Raw genomic sequence first — 21,533 nt, forward strand, 5'->3', positions numbered from 1 at the left:
GAATCCTTAATCTTAACTGTATCTGTGGATGGCTACCATAGTGGCTATACTTATCGTATCATCAATGTTGTTGAGGTTGTTGCTGTTTTTTACGAATAGGCCGATTTATCTTTTCCAATAACATGTTGGATTCATGTTAGTGTATTTTTCAGCCTATTTTAATTTTGGGGGGATAGAACTTTCAAAAACGTATTAAACAATGACTTGACGGCCCCCCTGCAATGACTCTGAGGACCCCCTAGGGGTCGCGGACCCCCTGTTGAAGATCACTGATTTACAGGATAGTTTCGGTGCCGCCGGAGGTTCTACCGGAAGGCCCCTTATTTTTGGCCAGATGTCCCTCACCTTCCTCTTCTTTGTGTTGGCATTCTAAACTCTGGTCGATTTGGGAAACATCCTCCAAACTAGAACCAACAATCAAATTATATTTATATTTTCTTTGAGTAAAATTCTCATCACACACTCGACACCATTTTCAATTCCAGGGCTCGCCTCCTTACGTACACATGTTCCACCAAAACAAGTTCCTTCCCTAGGCTATTTTGCAGAGGCACCGTTGCTGTGTCCGGTGCTTAGCCCCGCCCATGACGATTGTGATTGGTTTAAAGAAATGCCAATAAACCAGAGCACATTTTTCTCCCATCCTGGAATGTTGTGTAGACTAGCCAGACCCTCCTCCGCAGCTCTGTGGAGGAATGTCAGTGTGAACATCAAAATTAAAGAAATGAGGACTACAAGGACATAATTAGTCAAGTCAGATTTTGAGAAAAAGCAACTTACATGAGTATTTAATTTAAGCACCTAACTTTGTGTAATTTGTGTTTGAGTGTGTCAAAACTACGATTTTTTTTTGTCTAAAAGCATTATGCCCTATTTCATGAATCAGTTGGTTTCTGATTTTACAACTATTCTGGACATGATTTACACTACTCGAAAAGGAAGGAAGGAGATTTTAAATGATTCTACATTCTGTAAAATAACATGTATTTGCTTGGGTGTCGGACTGGAGGGAACTTGAGTACCCAGGGCCCTCATGTGTGGAGGGCCCAAAAAGATGCTAGAAATGAATGGCTGTGGATGCGGGGAGGGGCCCCGTAGAGAATACCTTTCTACAGGGCCCAGAATTGTGTGCTACGCCCCTGATGTCCATAGTACATGAGAAGATTGATAGCACTCTCATGTGTGTATGGTAAATATGAAGTTACAGCCAGCAGCTAGTTAGCTAGCTTAGCATAAAAACTAGAAACAGTGGGAAACAGCGAGGCTGACTCTGTCCAAATGTTTAAGTGCAATTCAAACAAAACTACGTGGTTGGGTTTAGGAAAACAACACCACTTAGTAAGGGTTAGGAAAACATTGTGGGTGGGGTTAAAATAAGCACGTTCGTAATGTAACTAAAGTGGATAGGACAGGACACGAGCCGCAGTCTCCTGGGTGAAAGTCCTGTGTTGTTTGAAGGTACCTTGTGGGTCGGTATCAAACGCTGAGGGCTGTGACAAAGCGTCAGGATTGGAGTTGTTTGTGATACTAAATCATAATTTCTTTGTGTCTAATCCAAGGGAATATCAATTTAATTGGTGTTGGGTTGTTTTGATACCAAATCATGTTTTTCTTATTGTGCACTCAAGGGAATATTAATCATCTTTTGTGTTGGTTTATTCATTTAAAATGGCCTTTTTCTGTTTTTACAAATGAACTCTTCAATATATCTAGCCAGCATTTTCCACAAAGTTCCTGTACAGTGCAGCAACACTCAGATCCTGCCAGAGCAAAAATCATTGAAAAACAGAAAAAAAGGAGTAGTACAAACAATAAAACATGAAGGAAATCCCTACATACTGTATGAAATATTTGATTGTTACATATAAAATGTTGTTTGCATCTTGGGATCGGCACTAAGCCACGGATGCAGAGCCGCACCCGCAGAACAGCAGTTTGCACCCCGCAAAAGAAAATGCCACATCAAATATTAAATGAATTTAACTGTTCACACAATACAGTAGTGTGAGCTATATAAATTGTCTGGATACATGGTTAAATGTAATTTGCTCTTACCAGTGTGTACTTAGCCCACAGCAATCCAAAACGTGCCAGTTAGAGAGTAAATGCTGTAAAAATATTCGTTGTAAATCTTCACAATCATTCACCGAAAGAACCAAGCAGGCCTGCCTTATTGCACAATCAAAATTTTCTTTGGAACTTGCCATTTTCAGTGGGTAGTTGAAGTTTGTTGTTGTTGTTGTTGCTGCTGCCGTTCTCAAAATCCTTTGGAAGGGATATTGAGAACAGCAACACACATAGAGCGGAAGGGGACTGACATCCTTCGCGCGAGCCACATGTCAGGCTTTAGTTGACCAGCAAGGTCAAAAGAGGTCTGACTATGGAAAGCACTTTGAATTAAATCCATTGAGAGACAGGGAGTCAGCAGAGGTTCTCACGATGTGGTCACAGGAGTGTGAGTGAGTGAGCAGGCAAGCAGCAGAGTTCTGGATGTACTAGAGTTCATTAAGGACGTTGGTATGATGTACCATAAATAATGTTATTGGAGTAGTGGAGTCTGGATGTGATGAAGGCATGTATCAGAGTTTCAGGAGAAGAAAACAAGAGAGATGGGCATTGACTTAGTGAAGAAGCATGAATAGCTCTTGACGTTTCCTGCTCTGAACCAAAGGATTGGAGCGATCATATGATACTGCCATACTTAGGCCTCATGACTAGACAAACTTATCAGTTATTTGTAACTGAGTATAAAGGCCTGTTGTGTTTATGGAGCATTCAAGTTTTACAGCCGAGGCCAGCTTTGTAATGCCATCTGGTTTTTTGTATGAAAATGGTGGAGGATCTGATGGTGTGCAGTATATTTTACAACTCTAATATAAAACCCATCTAAAGGAAACACAGTTTCTCGATTTTCAACTCAGCGGGTCAGTAGGGATCAGACCCATTTCATGATCATGTCAATGTGGTTTATGACACTTGCCAAAAACGTGGCACAGTGACAGTGCAGCACAGGTCTTGACTGTGTGACATTATGCTCATGTTCATATACAGTAGTATACATGATATTACTGAGGTCTTTCCATTTGTTTTGATCAGGCAAAGCTGGCCCATTTTCAAGAATGCTTGTTTCTTTGTCGTAGCAAGTGATTTATGTGACACACTTGGCTTGTTGTTCAACCCCGGACCTGAAGGGGATCTATCTACTGTAGATGACAATGAATAACTAGAACCAGAGTGCGATTCACATTTGCCATCACCATGGTAATAGATGCTTTTGAAGCATGTTGGCCGGCTTGTTCTGAAATAAATAGTCACATAGCAGAAACCCTTGGGCAGAGATGAAGGACAGAAGAGATGTTGAAGAGTGTGAACACAGCCTTGCGACTGCAGCCATGCCGCCACGAGGCTGAGGGCTCAAAGCTCCACTTCAGTAGGGGCTGATCATTGTCACTGTTTCGGGTCTTTTGGGTCCCACTGTTTCGGGTCTTTTGGGTCCACTACATAATACTGTTTCCAAACTGGCTCTGCATACTAACTACTAATCACAGAGATCGCTACTCCACTGGAGCTAGCCAATTGATAATGTTTTGTCATCCAAACATGTTTCGCTCCCTGTGTTCCTCAGAGAGTTCATTCTAAGTGTTTGCAATAATAGGTGTTATTAGTTTTTTTTTTTTTTTTTTTTATAATTCAAGCTGCATTGACATCCTGATTGCAGTGTATTGGCTGTACTGCAGAAGACTGGGACTGGGAGTTATTTTTTTTTTAACAAGGCTTCACCCTTCAGGTTTAATCAGGGATCTTGACATGTGGCTGGTTTTGATCAGCAGAGCACGGGAAGGTGCTGGAGTGCTTTACCTGAGTGGAGAAGGGAGGTGGGGGGTTCATTGAGCACTCTGCAGACATTCCACATGGGCAGAAGGAAACATTTCAAGTCTCGCTTTGGGTACAATAACTTATTAAGCCAAGGTAACAGCGCACAGTGCAAACATTAGCACAGATTAACCATGGCAACTGGTTTTAATTACAATTACAGTTATAGATGTAGAATGAGCCCCACAGATGTATTTCAGGTGTATTAGTTTAATGTTGTTGGGACCTGTGGGGATAATGAAATGGTAATGCTATACATTAGCATTAGTATTTTACATTGTTAAACATGTGCAATAAAATATACTGGAATGTACCGAATGCTCATTGAAATATAATGGGGTTTCAATTGAAATACACAAATACGCAGCAAAGTAGAAATGAAGGTGCACAGAGTGCTTTCCAGAGGTAGGACCGAGGAGGCTTTAAAACCAAAGCATTGAATAAAAAAGCAGCAAATCTGAGTAGAAAAATAAGAATGAAAACATGAGTTTTTCCATCCGATTCTTGCTCTCCCCATGCTAATGCGGCTCATTTTGCTTTGTTCCCTTGTTGAGAAGCAAGATGTGGGAACTTTACTTGGGTCTTGAGTAGGGTTGGGTACTGAGACCTGGTGCTAATATGGCACCGGTGCCTTAACGACCGGTATCTACTGGACTGAATAGCAACGCAGATTTTGGTGCCTCATTTCGGTGCCATTGATATGCTCTCTGATGCTCCGAAACGGACGTTAGAGGCAACAGAAGCATCGCTACACGTGACTCGAAAGCAGCTAACATTAGCCTACTGTTAGCTAGCAGCTGGATTAAACACGGTTAAAATGCTGACAGCTAAACAGTGTAAAGTGTGACTGTATTTCACTGTAGAGCAGAGATCTTCAACAGGGGGTCCGGGACCCCTAGGGGGTCCTCGGAGTTACTGCAGGGGGGGTCACCAAATTGTTAATATTTTTTAAGTTTTACATTTTTTTTAAATGTCTTATCATCCAACATATTATTAGCAAATATAAATCATCCTATTTGTGAAAAATCCTCACTGATGACAGGCTAACTGGCCTATAGGTAAGGTAGTCACTAAGATCAACAGATACGGTTCATCCTGAGGATTCACTGTGCCACATGTATGTTTAACATTAAAACATGATTCATAAAATCATGCCAACAATTATTTTATTTTAATTATTTTAGTATTCTATGCAAAAAAGGGGTATACATGTGTAAAGGCTTTAGGCCGCCCTACACGTTATTGTAGGCCCAGTTTAATATGTAACTTCATTTAATACAAGATATGTAGTAGGGGGTCCCTGCTCTGTCTCTCCTTCAGTTAAGGGGTCTTTGGCTTAAAGAACGTTGAAACCCCTGCTGTAGAGGATCCAACAGCGGGACATTAAGCAGTGTGCAGCTGCCGTTGTTGGAAAAACAACACAGACGGTGCGTTCACTTGAAACTGGCAGCCTCGCAGTGCATTCAAAGTTATTGTAAAATACCCTTTTGCAATCCAGTGGTTGTTTTTGTCATTCAACAGCAATTTACTAGTGAAATACGTTATTGTTAAAAGTTATAACTTTACTACTTTACTATTACTATATTATTAAATCATTTCATTTTGACCATATGGCCTTAACAATAAACAAGCCATTCTTTAATGTCGCTTACTGTTGTTTAGTACCCTTCTTTTTTTTTTTTTTTACTTTCTTAAAAAGTATCGCTTCAGGCTGACCTCAGACAGACAGCCAGACCTAGACTCTGATAGTTCAGCGTTCGGGAAACTACAACTGCCTCTGGGACCACTCCGGTGTTTAATTGGCTCCATTCTGTTGGTATCCTTGCCGGGCCAGCCCCTCTCCCCCTTTGTTGTCTCAGTTCAGATTTAAAAAAAGATGTATATACAAAAGTTTGTAGTGGGGAAAACAAGAAAGTCTTTCGGTCCTCTGTCTTTCGTAGTGTTTTTCACTTGAGGCCCTGGTCTTTTCCACTTCCTCCAAAATAGCAATAATCCCACACACCTGTCACTGTCCAGGTTAAATCGGCACACAACCACACCCCCCTCATGTCACGTCAGTCTGACCCTGCCCATTACCTGAAAGACCAATATAAATATTGTAACACTACGTACACACTAAGCACTGAGCTATTCCTAAAAGTAGCTACGCTTCAATTACAATACGGCGATAGCCAGTCAGAACCTCCTGTATTTGGTCTGAAAGTCCGAACCATCAAAAAGAAAAAGCTTTCACAATAGAAACAAACCGGACCATGGCTCAGTTTGATCCGGACTGATACCACCACTTTTCGTCAGACCAAGGTTCGGCTGTTTGGTAAGGGGGAGGTTTCACACCTGTAATTTTGGTTCGAATCAAACTGAGAAGTCCAAAAGTCCGGACCAAATGAGGTAGGTGTGAAAGCACCCTAAATTGCAATATATTGAGTTAACGTTTATTTTACACATAATTTAGTTTTATTTGTTCTCCTATTATCTGCATTCGGGAGCACTGTGTTAGCCAAAACAAGACAGGTGCAGTTCCTGTGTGGCCCTCTCAAATATGCACCACTTTTTACAGTACATATGTCAGTCACAACCCAGGTAGTCTATATCCATGACGTTCCACTTCCAGGATTGCTCCGGTCCCACCGGAAATTCCGCCGGATGTTCCTCTTTTTGGCCGGATACTTTCCTCTTTCTTTGTGTTGGCATTATAGACTCTGTTGGATTTATGAGGACTATGGTTAACTGCTCCTCAGATCTGCAGGGTAAATCCAGACAGCTAGCTAGACTATCTGTCCAATCAGAGTTTTCTGTTGCACGACTAAAACAACTTTTGAATGGACACATGTTCCACCAAAACTAGTTCCTTCCCGAGGCTATTTTGCAGTGGCACCGTAGCTCTGTCCGGCGATTGTGATTGGTTTAAAGAAATGCCATTAAACCAGAGCATGTTTTTCTCCTATCCCGGAATGCTGTGTGGAAAAAAACAAAAACAAGGCTAAGCCAGACAAAGTCTCCAGCTACAGTCTGTCAATTCTGGTATTGAATTGATGCCCCTCTCTGCATTGGGAGAAACTCACATGCTTTATACAGCGTTTGTTTTTAAATATCTTCTGAGAAATATTTCAGTTTAATAGAGACTCTGGAACACAAACTGTAAAAGCTGTATTGGGCAAAATAGACAAGTGTTAAGTGCCTGAATACTGGAAATCTTATCTTTAATATTATCAACAATGTATTGCTTTGCAATACTCAAAATGTTACACAGCTGGACCATGACTAGGATGAGCTTTATACATGAAGTCATTTCCAGATGCTAATGAGGCACCAATAGAAAAAGGTTTTTTGTTGGTGTTGGTCTAATTGGTGTTTAGTTTAGATATTTGATGGGTGTTTGCCATTCAAAACTAAATTGAATCATACATTAACTTCCCTAGACTACTCTCTACCACCATGTGTAGCACCCACCTGGGTGTAGGATGGTAGCATTACGACGCAAGACGCTCACCACACATTAACTTGGTATTATCTATACAAGTGAAGTATTTTCTCTACACCACAATTACTTTTTCACGTGTTTGGTTGATTCACTTTGGCTGATCATCAAAGACAATATTCAATAAAGGTGTCAATCTGTGTCCTCCATGCAAAGATAAGGTAAAGGCACTGATTCAGTCATGTTGGTCACGCTCACGCTGACCTCATGTTTTTTTTGGTCCTTTAGGCTCTCCATACAGAGATAAGATCACTATTGCCATCCTGCAGCTTCAGGAGGAAGGGAAGCTGCACATGATGAAGGAGAAGTGGTGGAGAGGAAATGGCTGTCCCGAGGAGGAAAGTAAGGAGGCCAGCGCCCTCGGGGTGCAGAACATCGGAGGGATTTTCATCGTCCTGGCCGCTGGACTTGTCCTCTCCATATTCGTAGCCGTGGGAGAGTTCCTCTACAAGTCCAAACAGAATGCACAACTTGAAAAGGTAAGAACGTCCTCTGACTTTCATCTCTCCTTACTTACTGTATTTACAACAATGATAGCAGAATTTCTTACTATAACCACATATCCTATGAAAGGCAGTCTCATGGCAAAAAAAATCTATAAATGCTAACAAAATCAAACAAAATTCATGCTAAATATATGTTCTGATTTATAATTTAAAGAAATCATTTGTTTGCCAATTTGCGGAAACTCACACTATAATGACAGTGCTATATCATATGCAGTAAGATAAGGGTTGGTTTCTCTGCATTTATTCACTTAGGCCCAATGGCGACAACGAGATAAGAAACGTGAGGAATTCTGCTGTCACCATGGATCCAAGCTAGACTTTAACCACCATCACAAATGACCTCAAGAAAAACTCCAGAAATGTTTTTTCTATTGTAATCTTAAATGATCTAAAACTTCCCCAAAACTATTGAACTGTTTTTATGATTTTTTTCCTGACACTCCTGAGGGAATGGGAACACTACGTTTAATAATAATAATTAGCAGTTTAATAAAACATTTGGAGTGCTGGCAGTAATATACAGTTGGATCACAGGCACATGTATGGCAAAGGTTTGCTCTGCTGCATGAGCCATGTCATCAATAGCCCACATCACTAACACACACCTCCCCACTTCTGCTGTCCATTTCCATTCTGCTAATAATGTAACTATTCTCACTGTTTTTATTTGTGGCATTTAGCTCATATATAGAGCTTTCTAAATCAGTGCAGTAACACAACAAAAGATTGTGTTGTTTGACTAGAACTTCCCAGCTATCACACTGACACTGAATAGTTGCTGATATAATGGCCTGCACCATTGGAGAAATACTTAGGGCAACTGTAAATACATTGCAAAAATAATGAAATCTCACCAGGAATGTATAAACCTGGGTTGTCGGTGTTCAGTATGGACCCAATTCTGTCATAAATGCTCAGTTTCACTTAGTCCAGCTCAAAACCTTGAGCCAGTTACTAACTCGTTATAGGACACTATACAAAATATATATCTTAACCCAGACTTATTCAGCTGCGAGACACATCTAAACTGCTTTACTCATTTTAACCCAGGTCTGCTTTAAGCTAAATGCAGCTGTAACTGTATAAAAAATGAATTACAATACATAAGTATGTCCTGTGAAATAAATAATTATGTATATAACATAGTATGTCCTTTATACGTGACATTATAAATGTATCTGTATTTATTTCCGAGTCACAAGTGGGGCATTGTACAATGAGGGATGTATTTACTTGGATGTTTTGTATAACGTAATGTGTTTGCAATAGCAGACAAAATAGCAGTTATGAATATTTTATACGCAGCAGTCCGCTGCAAGATATATGCTAAAGAAGTAGAAACACTGTAGAAGGCAGTTAGCTAAAAGCTAATAAGCTCTCCATTTATTTCCTATGACTAGCTAATGAATAAGAGAGAAAAATATTTGACACTTATAAAATGTTTAAGTTTTTTTATCACCATTGTTAGCTCAAAAGCTGACAGTGAACAGCAGGGCGCCCCAATACTGTAGACTGAACCGAAAATATATATATATACATTTATCATAGTGGGAGGTGGAGAAAGTTTTGTTTCTTCAGCAGAAATATTTTCAGTCAAACATGTTTTAATTTTAATATTTAGATGTAATGTTTGATATAAATTCAGTTGTTATGAAGATATAGCATACTGGGATAATATTTGAACTATCAATTTGAACATAACTACATGCCTAATATAAGTGTGTAGTATGTGGTAAACCAGTGTAAATACTGCACATAAATGAAATAATGGCCACAGTCATTCATATATGCTACTTAGACCATTTTGTAAAACTTAATGAAAATGAATTAAGAACATTTTAGAAAGCTGTTTCAATATCTTGTAAGGTCACAAGTGTGTACTGATTAGGTTGACATCATCTAGTTGAAAATATTTTCTAAAATCTTTGAGGGCGATTACCAAATGAACAATTATTATTATACAATACTTTAAGTGATGAAAGAGAGCCGAGACCCTTTAACCCAGTCCTCTGCCCGTGTTGTTTTGCCTTAAAAGTAATAGGCTGTCATGGGAGGAAATGAATTCTCTGGAGCTATACAGTACTTATCCTGGAAGAGTTCAGTAACAACTTCCTTCAACATTTTATTGTATTGATTGTACAGTGTTTTAGCTTCACCCAGTGACCCTGTATTGATGAGTCAGACACTCCAGTTGTGTTATTCTTTTAAGTGAATACACTCAGAACACTCAAATATGTTAGCACGCACATTTGAACGCACACACACATATAGTGTAAGCACACTTACACACCCCGAGGCTGTGCCGGTAAATCAATAGGTTGAAAGCACAGCAGTGAAGAAATAACGCATAATACCAGTGTTACTAATGTTACTTTATCACAGTAATGTTTACCTGCTAAAATGTGTCCGTGACTTGCAGTCAAGAAGTGACCATGAACAGGCAAACATCTCTTGGAAGAAAAATTCATTTAAAGCAGCTTTTATTTTGCTGCTTCTACTAGTGCAAGTATTTGCATCAACACATAAAAGCTAATCGGTGCTAATGGTTGGTGTTATTGTTGGGGGAAAGCATTAAAATCTAAAGAAAAACTAAATTTCAATCGCAACACAAGTCCCTTTGCTGTGAAATTGGTATTCTTTTGGAGTTAGTGGTGAAACAAAACTTCAGATCCTTGTAGAAGTAACAACAAAGGGTATGCACATGATGTCACTGTTTGCGCGATCACATTGCATAAATGGTACAAAGATGTTGCGTAATTAACTACACAACTAGATTCAGAATGAATTAAGAGAAGAGGCTAAATAGAAAATTGGTAAAATGTAGCAGGCTAATCCAAGGCATAACATCAACAAACTAAACAGATTTCTGGTGGGGGTTGGGGGTGTTAGTGCGCGGAAGCACGGGAGGGAGGGAGAGGGGCCGGGATGAGGAGGAGGGAGGGGCGAGCTAGCCTCGTTTTTTTTTAAAAATACTTCAAAAGTCTACAGGAAGTGCCGTCACCCAACATCGCTTAGAGCACCTTTAAGTAGGATGTTGCATACATGTCATGTACCCTTGGCATTAAGGCTGCCAGGAGGACTTGTTTAAATGTCCTATTGTATGTAGTATGTAGCATAGACCATTACCACACACCACAGCATTTATAGATTAAGATAATTTGCAATGCCCGTCCCTACATAGATGGGCCTTTAGATTACATTAGATTATGTGCCCCTTGTAATAAGGCTGTCTGGGGTAAATTAGTTGGTGCTCAGCCTTACTACCGGAGGTAATGTACCCTGGGCAATAAGGCTACATTATGTGGTGCTCCAAGGTTAGGCTACATAATATACCCCTGATAACCTTATTGGCTTGGGTAGTAAATGTGTATGCAGGATCCACATAATATACACCTGGCAATAAGGCAATTAGGTGCTGAGCTGCCTTATTGTCAGGGTTTATATACCCCTTCTACCCCAGGCATTTATTATATGGTGCCACCCCTGGAGCACCATATAATGTACAGCATGTACCACTGGTAACCTTATTGGCTGGGGTACATGACGCATGGGTAGGATCTTGCATAATGTGGGCAAGAAAGCTACCAAGGGTATATTATGTACCCTTAGCAGCCTTATTGCCTGGAGCAGTGGTTTTCCATTTCAAGGACCCCTAAACTGACAAAAATTAGAAAGGGACACCCATTTGATAAGATTTTGTCCCAGGGTCCCCCATCTGATAGGATTTTTGTTTTTAGATGTTTTATTACAGAATGTGTATGAAACCCATACCCAAAATAGTTCTATCATTACTTATGGATGGAATTGTAGTGAACTAAAGTATCCCCTGAAACTACCTCAAGGACCCCTGGGGGTCCCCGGATGCCACTTTGGGAACCACTGGTCTGGAGTACATTATGTGTACATGGGACCCACATAATATACCCCTGGCAATAAGGCATCCAGTGGTATAAGGTGCTGCTCCCTTATTGTCAGAGGTAATAAACCCCTAGTAACCCAGCTGAACATTATATGGTGCTCCATGTGTACATTACAGTACCCTCTGTAGCCTTATTGCCTGGGGTACATTACATTAGTGTAGTATCTTAGATAGATATTCTAGTCCCCATTATTCATTAAAAAACACCATAAATAGCAAATATGTGTGACTTCTGACATCAACTTGATATGTGTACTACTATTGGTATTTTCTCAGGTTGGTGCAGGCAATCATGTTAGCAATCAGTGTTCCAAATCAAAATTATTACTGGGATGATGTATTAATATTCTCATAAACACTGCACTTTTTACATTCAGATATAATTTGAGTTGTCCAACAAGTAATCACTTTAGACATCTGAATTCAGTGTGCTTTTTTCAGAAAGTTCAGTCTATCACACATAGAATTCAAATAAGACATTCATGCTACGTTTCCCCCAGCCGTAATAGAAGGTTTGTATATCTAACAATGTAATGAGTAACAGGTTATAATGGAGCATATACAGTTAGATATGTTATACACAGTGTGAGTGTGAGCTTCACAACAGCACTGCTCCACCACAATATTAATTCCCAAATAAGGTTATGCATCTATTCGGAACAATTACCTTGTTACGATATGATCGTAACAACGTAAATAAGAACAGACAGAATGAATAGTCCCAACAGGCACCTTGCAAGCAGAACAGAACAGAGTGTGACATACTCATACTCAAGGTTTCTCTATTAAAATGACAACATACCACCCTATTTTAAACCTCGTATTGACAACTAATTTCTTGCACACTTGTTTAATGCACAAATGCCACTATTGTCGCATGTTATACACTCTGCTATGTGGACATGCCCTGGATTGGAGTGTGCAATAATTGACACACTGTCACTCGTTTGCTTTGGATTACACACAGTGATTCACTTAGTATGTAGACAAAATATGATTACTAGACTAGAATAAAATAGGGTTTGACTAATATTGGTTTTGATGGTCCAAATTTTGGACCATCATGGAGCTCCAAAGCTCTCCACTGAAACCCAGATGACTTAAATAGTTTGAAGTTGGTTATCAGCTGTTTAAAGGAAGCTTAATATCTGATTTCTTAATTTCTGACTCTGTTCGTGGTCTATTTAGTCCACAATCACGTTCACTTTGATGTAGTCAATAACAAAGCCTGCTGTTCTGCTCATAGAGCCTACCTAGCCCACAGGGCATAATATGATGCATTGCAGCTTCTGTTCTCAATGTTGTACTCTCAAGAACAGCCCAGCTTAAAGACAGGCTGATTTGGCTGTCAATTATGACCTTAGTAGGCAAACACAATAGCACTTGAGGACTGGTTTACATGTCACATCCATTGAAATCTGCCTATACATACAATATGTCTCTGTGGTGGAGGCATGCATAGTTTTTTTTTAACATCCATTGTCAACAGTTAGGCATATTCAAATAATTTCCTCCTACAATATCGGCACATGCCGTTGGTTGGTTAAGATAGAGACATATTTTGGATTTGGCAAATAAACCATGGTACATGTATAGCTAAGGATAGGCAATGAACATACTTGTTGAGGTTATGGAGAGGTTATGATTACAGTTTTCAAATAGCAGACATTAACTGTTGGATTGTGACAGGACAGGAATTCGGTGTCCACCACCCCAATGTCCATATCGGTAGTTTGTGTTTGGTTACATAAAGGGCACACTGCTTCCTGCATTGGCACTGAATGTTGGCACAGGACTTTAATCCAGCAGAATTGCCCAATACAAACATAATTCTAATTTCAAAACCTTTGGCTGATTACAATTGGTGCCCAATCAATATGAGCATCCATTATCAAAAGCAATGCTATAGCCACCTTTTGCAACTGCAGTATAAGAGCTAACAAATAATTGTTGCCATGCTGGCCATATAAAAATTTAAAAACTTCATTTAGGCAAACGCTCAGTACTAACCAGCCCTCTTGTTTGTGTTGGCATTGGTGGTGTAGTGGTTGTGAATTTTGTAAGCAACCTAGCCTACCAAAGCATAGTACAATGATAAATACATACAATAGCAAGTGTTGTAGACATTAAAGGGGAACAACACCTAAATTAAGAATTCCAAAATTTTACTTTCATGGGCTAGGAAAGTGCAATCAATATTTGTGAACATGAGCTATTTTCTCTTTCAAAACCAGAAACCAGAGAAGTTAGTCTTAAACTTGTGATGTCATTAAGTATAAAGTCTGGAGCCGCTCCATAGCCAATGAATGGGAGACTCATTTTGTGGACCCTCAGAATGTTTTTCTTTTCTTTTTTTTATACTCAAATGAGCTTTATTCCATTGTAGTGTTCTCATGTCTGAAACAGAAAATGTACCCATACACTAAGAACATTCCTCTGGGGGCCCTCGGTGTCATCTATAACATCTTTCCCAATGCATTGTCTATGGAGCAGTTCCAGACTATACTTGATGACATCAAAATTTGAATTTTAGCACTCCAGTGTTTGGATATGGGAGGGACCTTTTCATGTTTAATAATATTTTTGGACTGTCTCAGACCATAGGAAAAACATGTATGAGTTCTGAAAATAAGTGTAGTACACCTGAAAGACATGTGACCACTATTACTTAGTTATAAAATAAAAGTTGAAAATTGACAAAGTGTTCCTTTAAGATAGAGTAAACCAAACACCTTTTTAGCAGAAGGGGAAACTCTTGGAATGCATTTATAACAGAGCTGTCAAAATGAAAGCGATAATAACGATTTAACGCAAATTCCTTTTTAACACCACTAATTTTTTTGACGCGCGATTAACGTACACATGTTCTGTTATTTGGGCACCGGGCCGTACCGCAGTTTTGGGAAATCAGGAAGCGATGCAGCATTAATGTTGTACTTCCATGCATTGTGGATGGCCAGCAGAAACCGTAAGGTGCCCTGTGATAACATCCAGGGCATCTAGCCATCCGCCGTCTGGCTCGCCACGGTGGAGTGAAGCACATCTCCGGTCTGATCTACGAGGAGACCCGCAGTGTGCTGAAGGTGTTCCTGGAGAACGTGATCTGTGATGCTGTCACCAACACGCCATGAGGAAGATGGTGACCACCATCTATGTGGTGTACGCTCTGAAGAGGCAGGCCCGCACCCTGTACAGCTTCGGAGGTTAAACCTGATCCTGAATCACATTGAAGGCTCTTTTAAGAGCCACACACTTACTTCCCGTTCTGAGTAACAGGCTTTTTTACTTACATTTTTAACTAAATCAATCATCATTAAAAAGCAGCTCAAAACCCTTTTCAAAAAAAAGAAACAAACCTCCTTGAGCAGAAATGTTTGCATTTACTTTCGATGTGAATTGAGTGACCACCGGAGGACGTCGAGTCTCATATACCACTTATCATTACCATTAAAAACTTGAAAAATTTCCCTTTAAAGTACATTTAAAACAGATACAAAATGTCCGATTCATTTGTGATTAATCGCGAGTCAACTATAGACAATCATACGATTAATCGCAATTAAATATTGTAATCGATTGACAGCCCTAATTTATACATGTATCAGAAAACATAACAGCATAATGTGAAAAAAAACTTGCATTCCACCCTTTGTAGACCTTTTTTTGTACAGTTCTGTTTTAGAAGTAACTTCAATCATAATGGTGGCTTAAGACTCAGACTGACATGTGATATGAAATATGACATATTAGAAAAAGGCCGATACTTAAACAAATGTAGTCCAAATATTGGTTTAAAAAAATGAAGATTCACTACAATGTGTAGCTTGTGCATCCCACTCCAGCACTAATTAGTATCAGGCTAATCTGTGCTAATCAACCATATATTTTGTTTCATTGCTCGAGGCTTCTAATATAATTGAATACCACCTACTTTTACAACATGGAGTTGTTTTCTCACCATAATGCTGAAAGTGTCAAGTTGAAAAATGTGGTGCTAAGCATCTCTTTGTTGTGTTTCACATGCTTGACAGTGCACACCCTGCAATTTGCATTTTATAATTACTTCTGTAACATTAGAAAGGAGCAAAAATAGCAGCTAGTCATTTATATAAATGGATGAGCCATACACCATACAATAGAGGAACTGCTAATAGTTTTTCTAAAGGTTTAATAGACATTTTAATGCCATAAATATGTGTTTTTGAGACTACTGCATTTACTAAACAGATTGTAATGCCACACGATGAGAGCATTGTTAGGAGAAAACATACACTTGTTAAACATTTTAATAAAAAGTATTAATAAACATTTGATAACTTTACAAACGATAGACCTCTGTAGGCTTGTCATTGTGATTCATCTATCGAGACTATGAGACTTTCCTTGTCTCAAGTGTGTTCCCTTAACATTATTTCAGTACCTTCTATCATCACTGCTACATGACGACTTGTTCACTTTAAAAGAGCTCTCCAAACCTTTGGGAAATACACTTGTTTACTTCCAGAAGATAGATCAGTTTTATTGCTGTGCACCCACTCCAGAAGTAGCTCTGGGAACTGTTTAGCTTAGTACAAAGACTGGAAACCCGCGGAAAAAAACGTTAGCTCTCATCAAAAGTGAGATGGGTTTTTAGTAGACAGGGATATTCTGCATAATGATGAAACTCATAACAGAAAGTGCAGTTCTGCAAAACTCCAAGATACACTTTAAAAATAAAGGTGTCTGCCTGGACATCACTTAAATAATTTGCTATATTGTCAATATAGTGTATGTTAAGTTTAAACTTATATTCTTGGGAGTCCAAGGACAAGCACAAAAGGCAACATTACACTCAGGGCAAAATTCACAAAAGGACTGCACAGCCTCTAAACCTGCACAAATTAGACCATGTAAATCTCAAAGTACCCGCAAAGAGTAAAATGTACCCCTAACTGTGCTGCCAAGCAAAAATTGCCTCGGTTCTCCTGTGCTATTTGCATATTAAATTATGTAGTGTGCATACATCTGGTGCAAAATTATCCCCTTTCTATGCAAATAAGCATTGTTGCAAAAAACAGTCAACAGTGTGCCTTCAGCGTTTGTTATTCATGCTAAAAGTCTCCTTTAGCGTCGGGGCTTGACGTCACTTTTGACGCTCTGGGTCAGGACGTACTGACTGACATGCAGCACAAGAACGGGACAGTTAGGTTTAGGAAAAGAGCGTGGGTGGGGTTATAAAATGTCCGTGTCAGTGACACGCGGTACAAGAACGGGACACAAACCCCGGTCACCTGGGTGAAAGTCCTGTGTCGTTTGACCCATCCACCAAACCAACCAACCTCCATACGCCGCATTTCAATCTTTCATACTACTCGCTACCGTTGTCGCTCTTATCACTATGTCATCTTACAGCGCAGCGGTCGAGCTGCTGCTCCGCCCGACACATTCCACGTCGTATCTGACGCTGAGAGCCACTGGTCAAGCGTCCGTATTTTACGAGTTGGGAGTGAAAACGGGTTGAATGTATTCACATGGGAGAGGAGGGAGATAGAAAAGAGAGGGAGCATATGAAGTGCCAGACTACAACAACCCGGCTGCAAACAAACAATTGGTTTTCACTGAGACCATAGTTAGACATAAGAGAGATAAAACATTTCTTACTAGCGTTGACCATGGACATTGGAGAGCCCTTGGGATGGTCCGTCTTGTCCTGCTAGCAGACCCTCACAACTCAGAAAATGTCAGTTTAAATTTTCAAGGAGGCATTACAAAATGAAATGATGAACTGACCATATATATTTTAAATCTAATCAGTTAATCTCTCACCTTAGAAAAAAAACAAAACAAGCTAGTCACCCATACTGAGTGATGTGGTTTGGGTCTGGGTTATTGGGTTCTCCAAAACTAACTTCTACAACTATAATAATATCTCATTTGCTATTTTTGAAGGTTTGAATTAAACAAGATACAACATGCAAAGACGACAGCGTGACTTTTAAAAGGTGCTTAGCTAGCCGTTTCTTCCTGTAAGCTTAAAATACGTCCTGGAACTCTATGTATGAAATCTATATCAATCTTACAAACTGACTGTGGGTAAGATGGCAAACAAGAGGATTTCTAAAAATGTTTTTCTTTTATGTGTATAGTCTAGTCTAGTGTACAATAAGTGCCTAATGTTGCTTTTAAAGTTTTGATTATGAGTTTTGGATAGATGGAAATATTAACCTCTGCTCTGCTCTCATAATGCCTGGTTGAAAGGAAGAGCACAAAAACAGTGTGTTAGTTTTTTTTTAAGATGTAAGTGTATGTTTAAATAGTCTTCAGATAATTATTCCTGCTAATTTAACCTAAGTTAAATCTTTCAGAAAACGCATTTTGAACTCCATCATTTTCAACTGAATCACATGCCTCATAGACTTCCAATGGAGCATTTCTTTGTCATCTCCATTATAGTCTGTCAGATTTCCATGATTACCATGGTTGTCCCCTTCCTTCCTTCCTTCCTTCCTCCCTTTCCTCTTTCGCCTCCTGCTCCTTTCTCTTTCTCTCTCTCTCTCCCCACCCAACCCCCCCCACCACCACAGCTCCTCCTCCGCTTCCTTCTCCCACTCCTCCTCCTCCCGCTCCTCCTCCTCCTGCTGCTTTTTCCTCTCTTCCTGCCTGCTGCTGAGGCTGCTGCAGACTAACCTGGCTCTCGGGGTGCAGGGACCACCAGCGGTGTGTGAGGAACCCATCTCATCAAACCAGCACAAACACACACACACACACACACACACACACACACACACACACACACACACACACACACACACACACACTTGCATGCATATGGATGCCCACACCCGTGCACACGTAGAGATCTCTATGCGCAAAAGGAAAAGTCTAATGAATTAGGTGGTTGGTCTCAGCTACATGGTGGTTTGGAGTTTTCTCACTCTACAAAGATTTCTCAGAGGAAGAGCTGCTTTTGAGGTAGAAACAGATTTAGTGTTTACCTCCTGGAATCTGTAGCTGTGTTCAATATCAGCAACTGCCTGATATATTTCATAACAATGGTTTTAACATGGGGCTGTCCAATTCCAATACCCTGAATGTAGCCTTCTTTGCCCAGATTTAGAAGACTATCTGTGTATCTATCATCAGACAAGAATGTCAGTATCAAACGATTCTGCAAAGCCCTAGATCACGTTCATTGCCGCTTTTTATTTTTTATTTTTAACAAATGCGAGAAGAAAAATAAATAAATAATATCTGCACAAGGCAGCTACAATATGGTTAATATTAGGGAAAAGATCATGGTAACGGCTTATAAAAAGGTGGAAGTTAATTACACGGCCATCCACCACCCCGACCTCCACACTAGAGCTACAACTAACTGTTGATCAATCTGTGGATAATTTCTCAATAAATCGATTAGTTGTTTGGTCTATAAAATGTCAGAAAATGGTGAAAAATGTCAAACAGTGTTTTTCAAAGCCCAAGACGACGACCTCAAATGTCTTGTTTGGTCTACAACTCAAAAATATTCAGTTTACTGTCACACAGGAGAGAAGAAAGTAGAACATATTTACATTTAAAGACCTCATGTTATGCTCATTTTCAGGTTCATAATTGTATTTAGAGGTTGTACCAGAATAGGTTTATGTGGTTTAATTTTCAAAAAACTATAGCCTATTTTTGTTGTACTGCACATTGCTGCAGCTCCTCTTTTCACCCTGTGTGTTGAGCTCTCTGTTTTAGCTACAGAGTGAGACATCACACTTCTGTTCCATCTTTGTTGGGAGTCGCACATGCGCAGTACCAAGGTAAGGACTACTAGCCAGTCAGAAGCAGAGTATGAGGGCGTGCCATGCTAGCAGCTAAGTGAGCATTATAACGTGTGTTACAAAGTGATGCGCGTTTGTCATGGAAGTAAAGGCTGGACTACAATAGAGCTGTTTGGAGCAGTTTGCGAATAGTGTGGGACTTACCATCTTCCAGAGAAAACAATGTTCACAAACTAACCAACTAATCGATTAATCAATGCAGCTCTACTACACACCTTTACTTTCAGCCTCACTACATAAAGGACAGACACTTCCTGAACTGGCACTGGATGTTGAAATTGTATGTAAGTCGTGAGGTGCACAATCGTCTTCGATACTGGGCTGCATTATCATGGTATATGGTTGACCAGTGACCAATGACAGGTCATATGACGTGAGTTAAACATTGTCAGCCATTCAATGACAACTTCTGTGTGGTACATTCGGCAACGTATGACTGTATGAGTCGACAAGAACAGGCCGAACACAACACAGATTTAAGTCTCTGTGAATCTCCTGTAGACACACTTGGGCAGGCATTTGCAGTTAGCCGAGCCCCTGAAGGCCACATCGTCTGTTTGGAAATCACATGAATGAGCACATCTCTCTTACACATGAATTTCATTCTTGAATACACATTAATCTCTTTGAGCCTTTTGACAGATTCTGAAAGTATTCGTGGGATGACAGGTTCATAGTAAGTGTGTCTGAATAATGGAATACACATACTGTTGTATTTATTTTCTTATGTCTGATATTTCTGGACGAAAATAATGGACTTGGAGGGCAAAGGCATTTAGTGTGAACGTGGTCTAGAGCTCTCAAGGTTTCTGCAGTTGTTGAATCCTTCTTCACTCATTGACATACACACAAAAATATGCATGCTGGTGGACATGTACACAGACATCGAATTTCACAGTTCATCCGTCGAGCAAAATGCAGATTGCACTGAACCAAATGTGGATGACAGCTCAGAGGAGCCCACAGATTAGACAAACCCTCAAAGCAGCAAATCATTTACTGCCCACCGGGGGCCAGAGACGCAGAGTAAACTGAGGATTAAGGCTGATTTATGCTTCTGCGTCGAATCGACGGCATACCCCCACAGACCCCTCTGCATCGCCGCAAACCCCCCTCCGAGCCTTTCGCCGTAGCTCGACGTGCACCTCCAAAAATGTGTAACTTTGCGTCGAGGCGACGCAGACCGCAAGGACCGTGATCGGTCAACTCGTCCTGTGTGTTGATAGTCGGTGTTTCAAGCAGCCTACTGTGGGGAGTAGCAACATGCTAGTTCACTGACATAAGCTTTGCGAATAAAGTCAGACATATTTTGGTTACATTGACGGGGTTATCCGTTTGTAAAGTGTGAAATTAGCACTTCGTCAGCAACCAGTACTTTGTGGACAGTTGTACTAAAGTTTGCTTGCTAACATAACATAAACTGGCTGGCAGACACCTCGCAAATAACCTCAGACTTATCATCCCTAGCGTTATGGCGGTGAAATGCACCGTGATGCAAAGCAACCACGACGCAGAACTCGTGGAGTTGACGCAGAAGCATAAAACAGCCTTTACAGCGCAGCTGTTCCCCATCCCATCTGCATCACATCTTCACATCTGTTCCCTCTCCATTCAAGCTAAACGGAGCCCATTAGTTCACTCTCACAGGTGAGGGACTTTTATATTTTGGACCTAGACAGGGCTGAATAATAGGCCAACAGTGCTCATTTTAAATTGACACTATTCCAGATTACTATTTACCTTTACATTTACAAGGGTGTAACTTTGGTTTGAGAAGGGGGGGGTTGGGACTAGAGTGCGGATCGGGCCGCATTTTTCTGTCCAAGCCCGGCCCGCGTCCGACAGAGCAGTAACCGAGCCTGGCCCAAGCCCGACAGGCATTAAGATATTTATGTCCAAGCCCGACCCGAGCCCGACAGTTAAAATCTCTGTTTTTTCTCATACTAATG

The 21,533-nt window shown here is 40.2% G+C and overlaps 1 protein-coding gene across 2 annotated transcripts in view; it reads left to right on the plus strand.

Annotated features, from left to right (window-relative positions):
* grik2 (glutamate receptor, ionotropic, kainate 2) overlaps positions 1-21,533 on the plus strand; it is a 283,934-nt gene that overhangs the window by 253,639 nt on the left and 8,762 nt on the right. The window contains exons 15-16 of one of the 2 annotated variants that reach the window (XM_078251928.1): positions 7,580-7,830; positions 8,113-8,140. In XM_078251928.1, the coding sequence (XP_078108054.1) occupies positions 7,580-7,830; positions 8,113-8,140 (279 nt within the window). The remainder of the gene's footprint in view (positions 1-7,579; positions 7,831-8,112; positions 8,141-21,533) is intronic. The other variant, XM_078251929.1, reaches the window with a different exon arrangement.

This window comes from Sander vitreus, chromosome 6, assembly GCF_031162955.1.
Source record: "Sander vitreus isolate 19-12246 chromosome 6, sanVit1, whole genome shotgun sequence".
Lineage (NCBI taxonomy): Eukaryota > Metazoa > Chordata > Actinopteri > Perciformes > Percidae > Sander > Sander vitreus.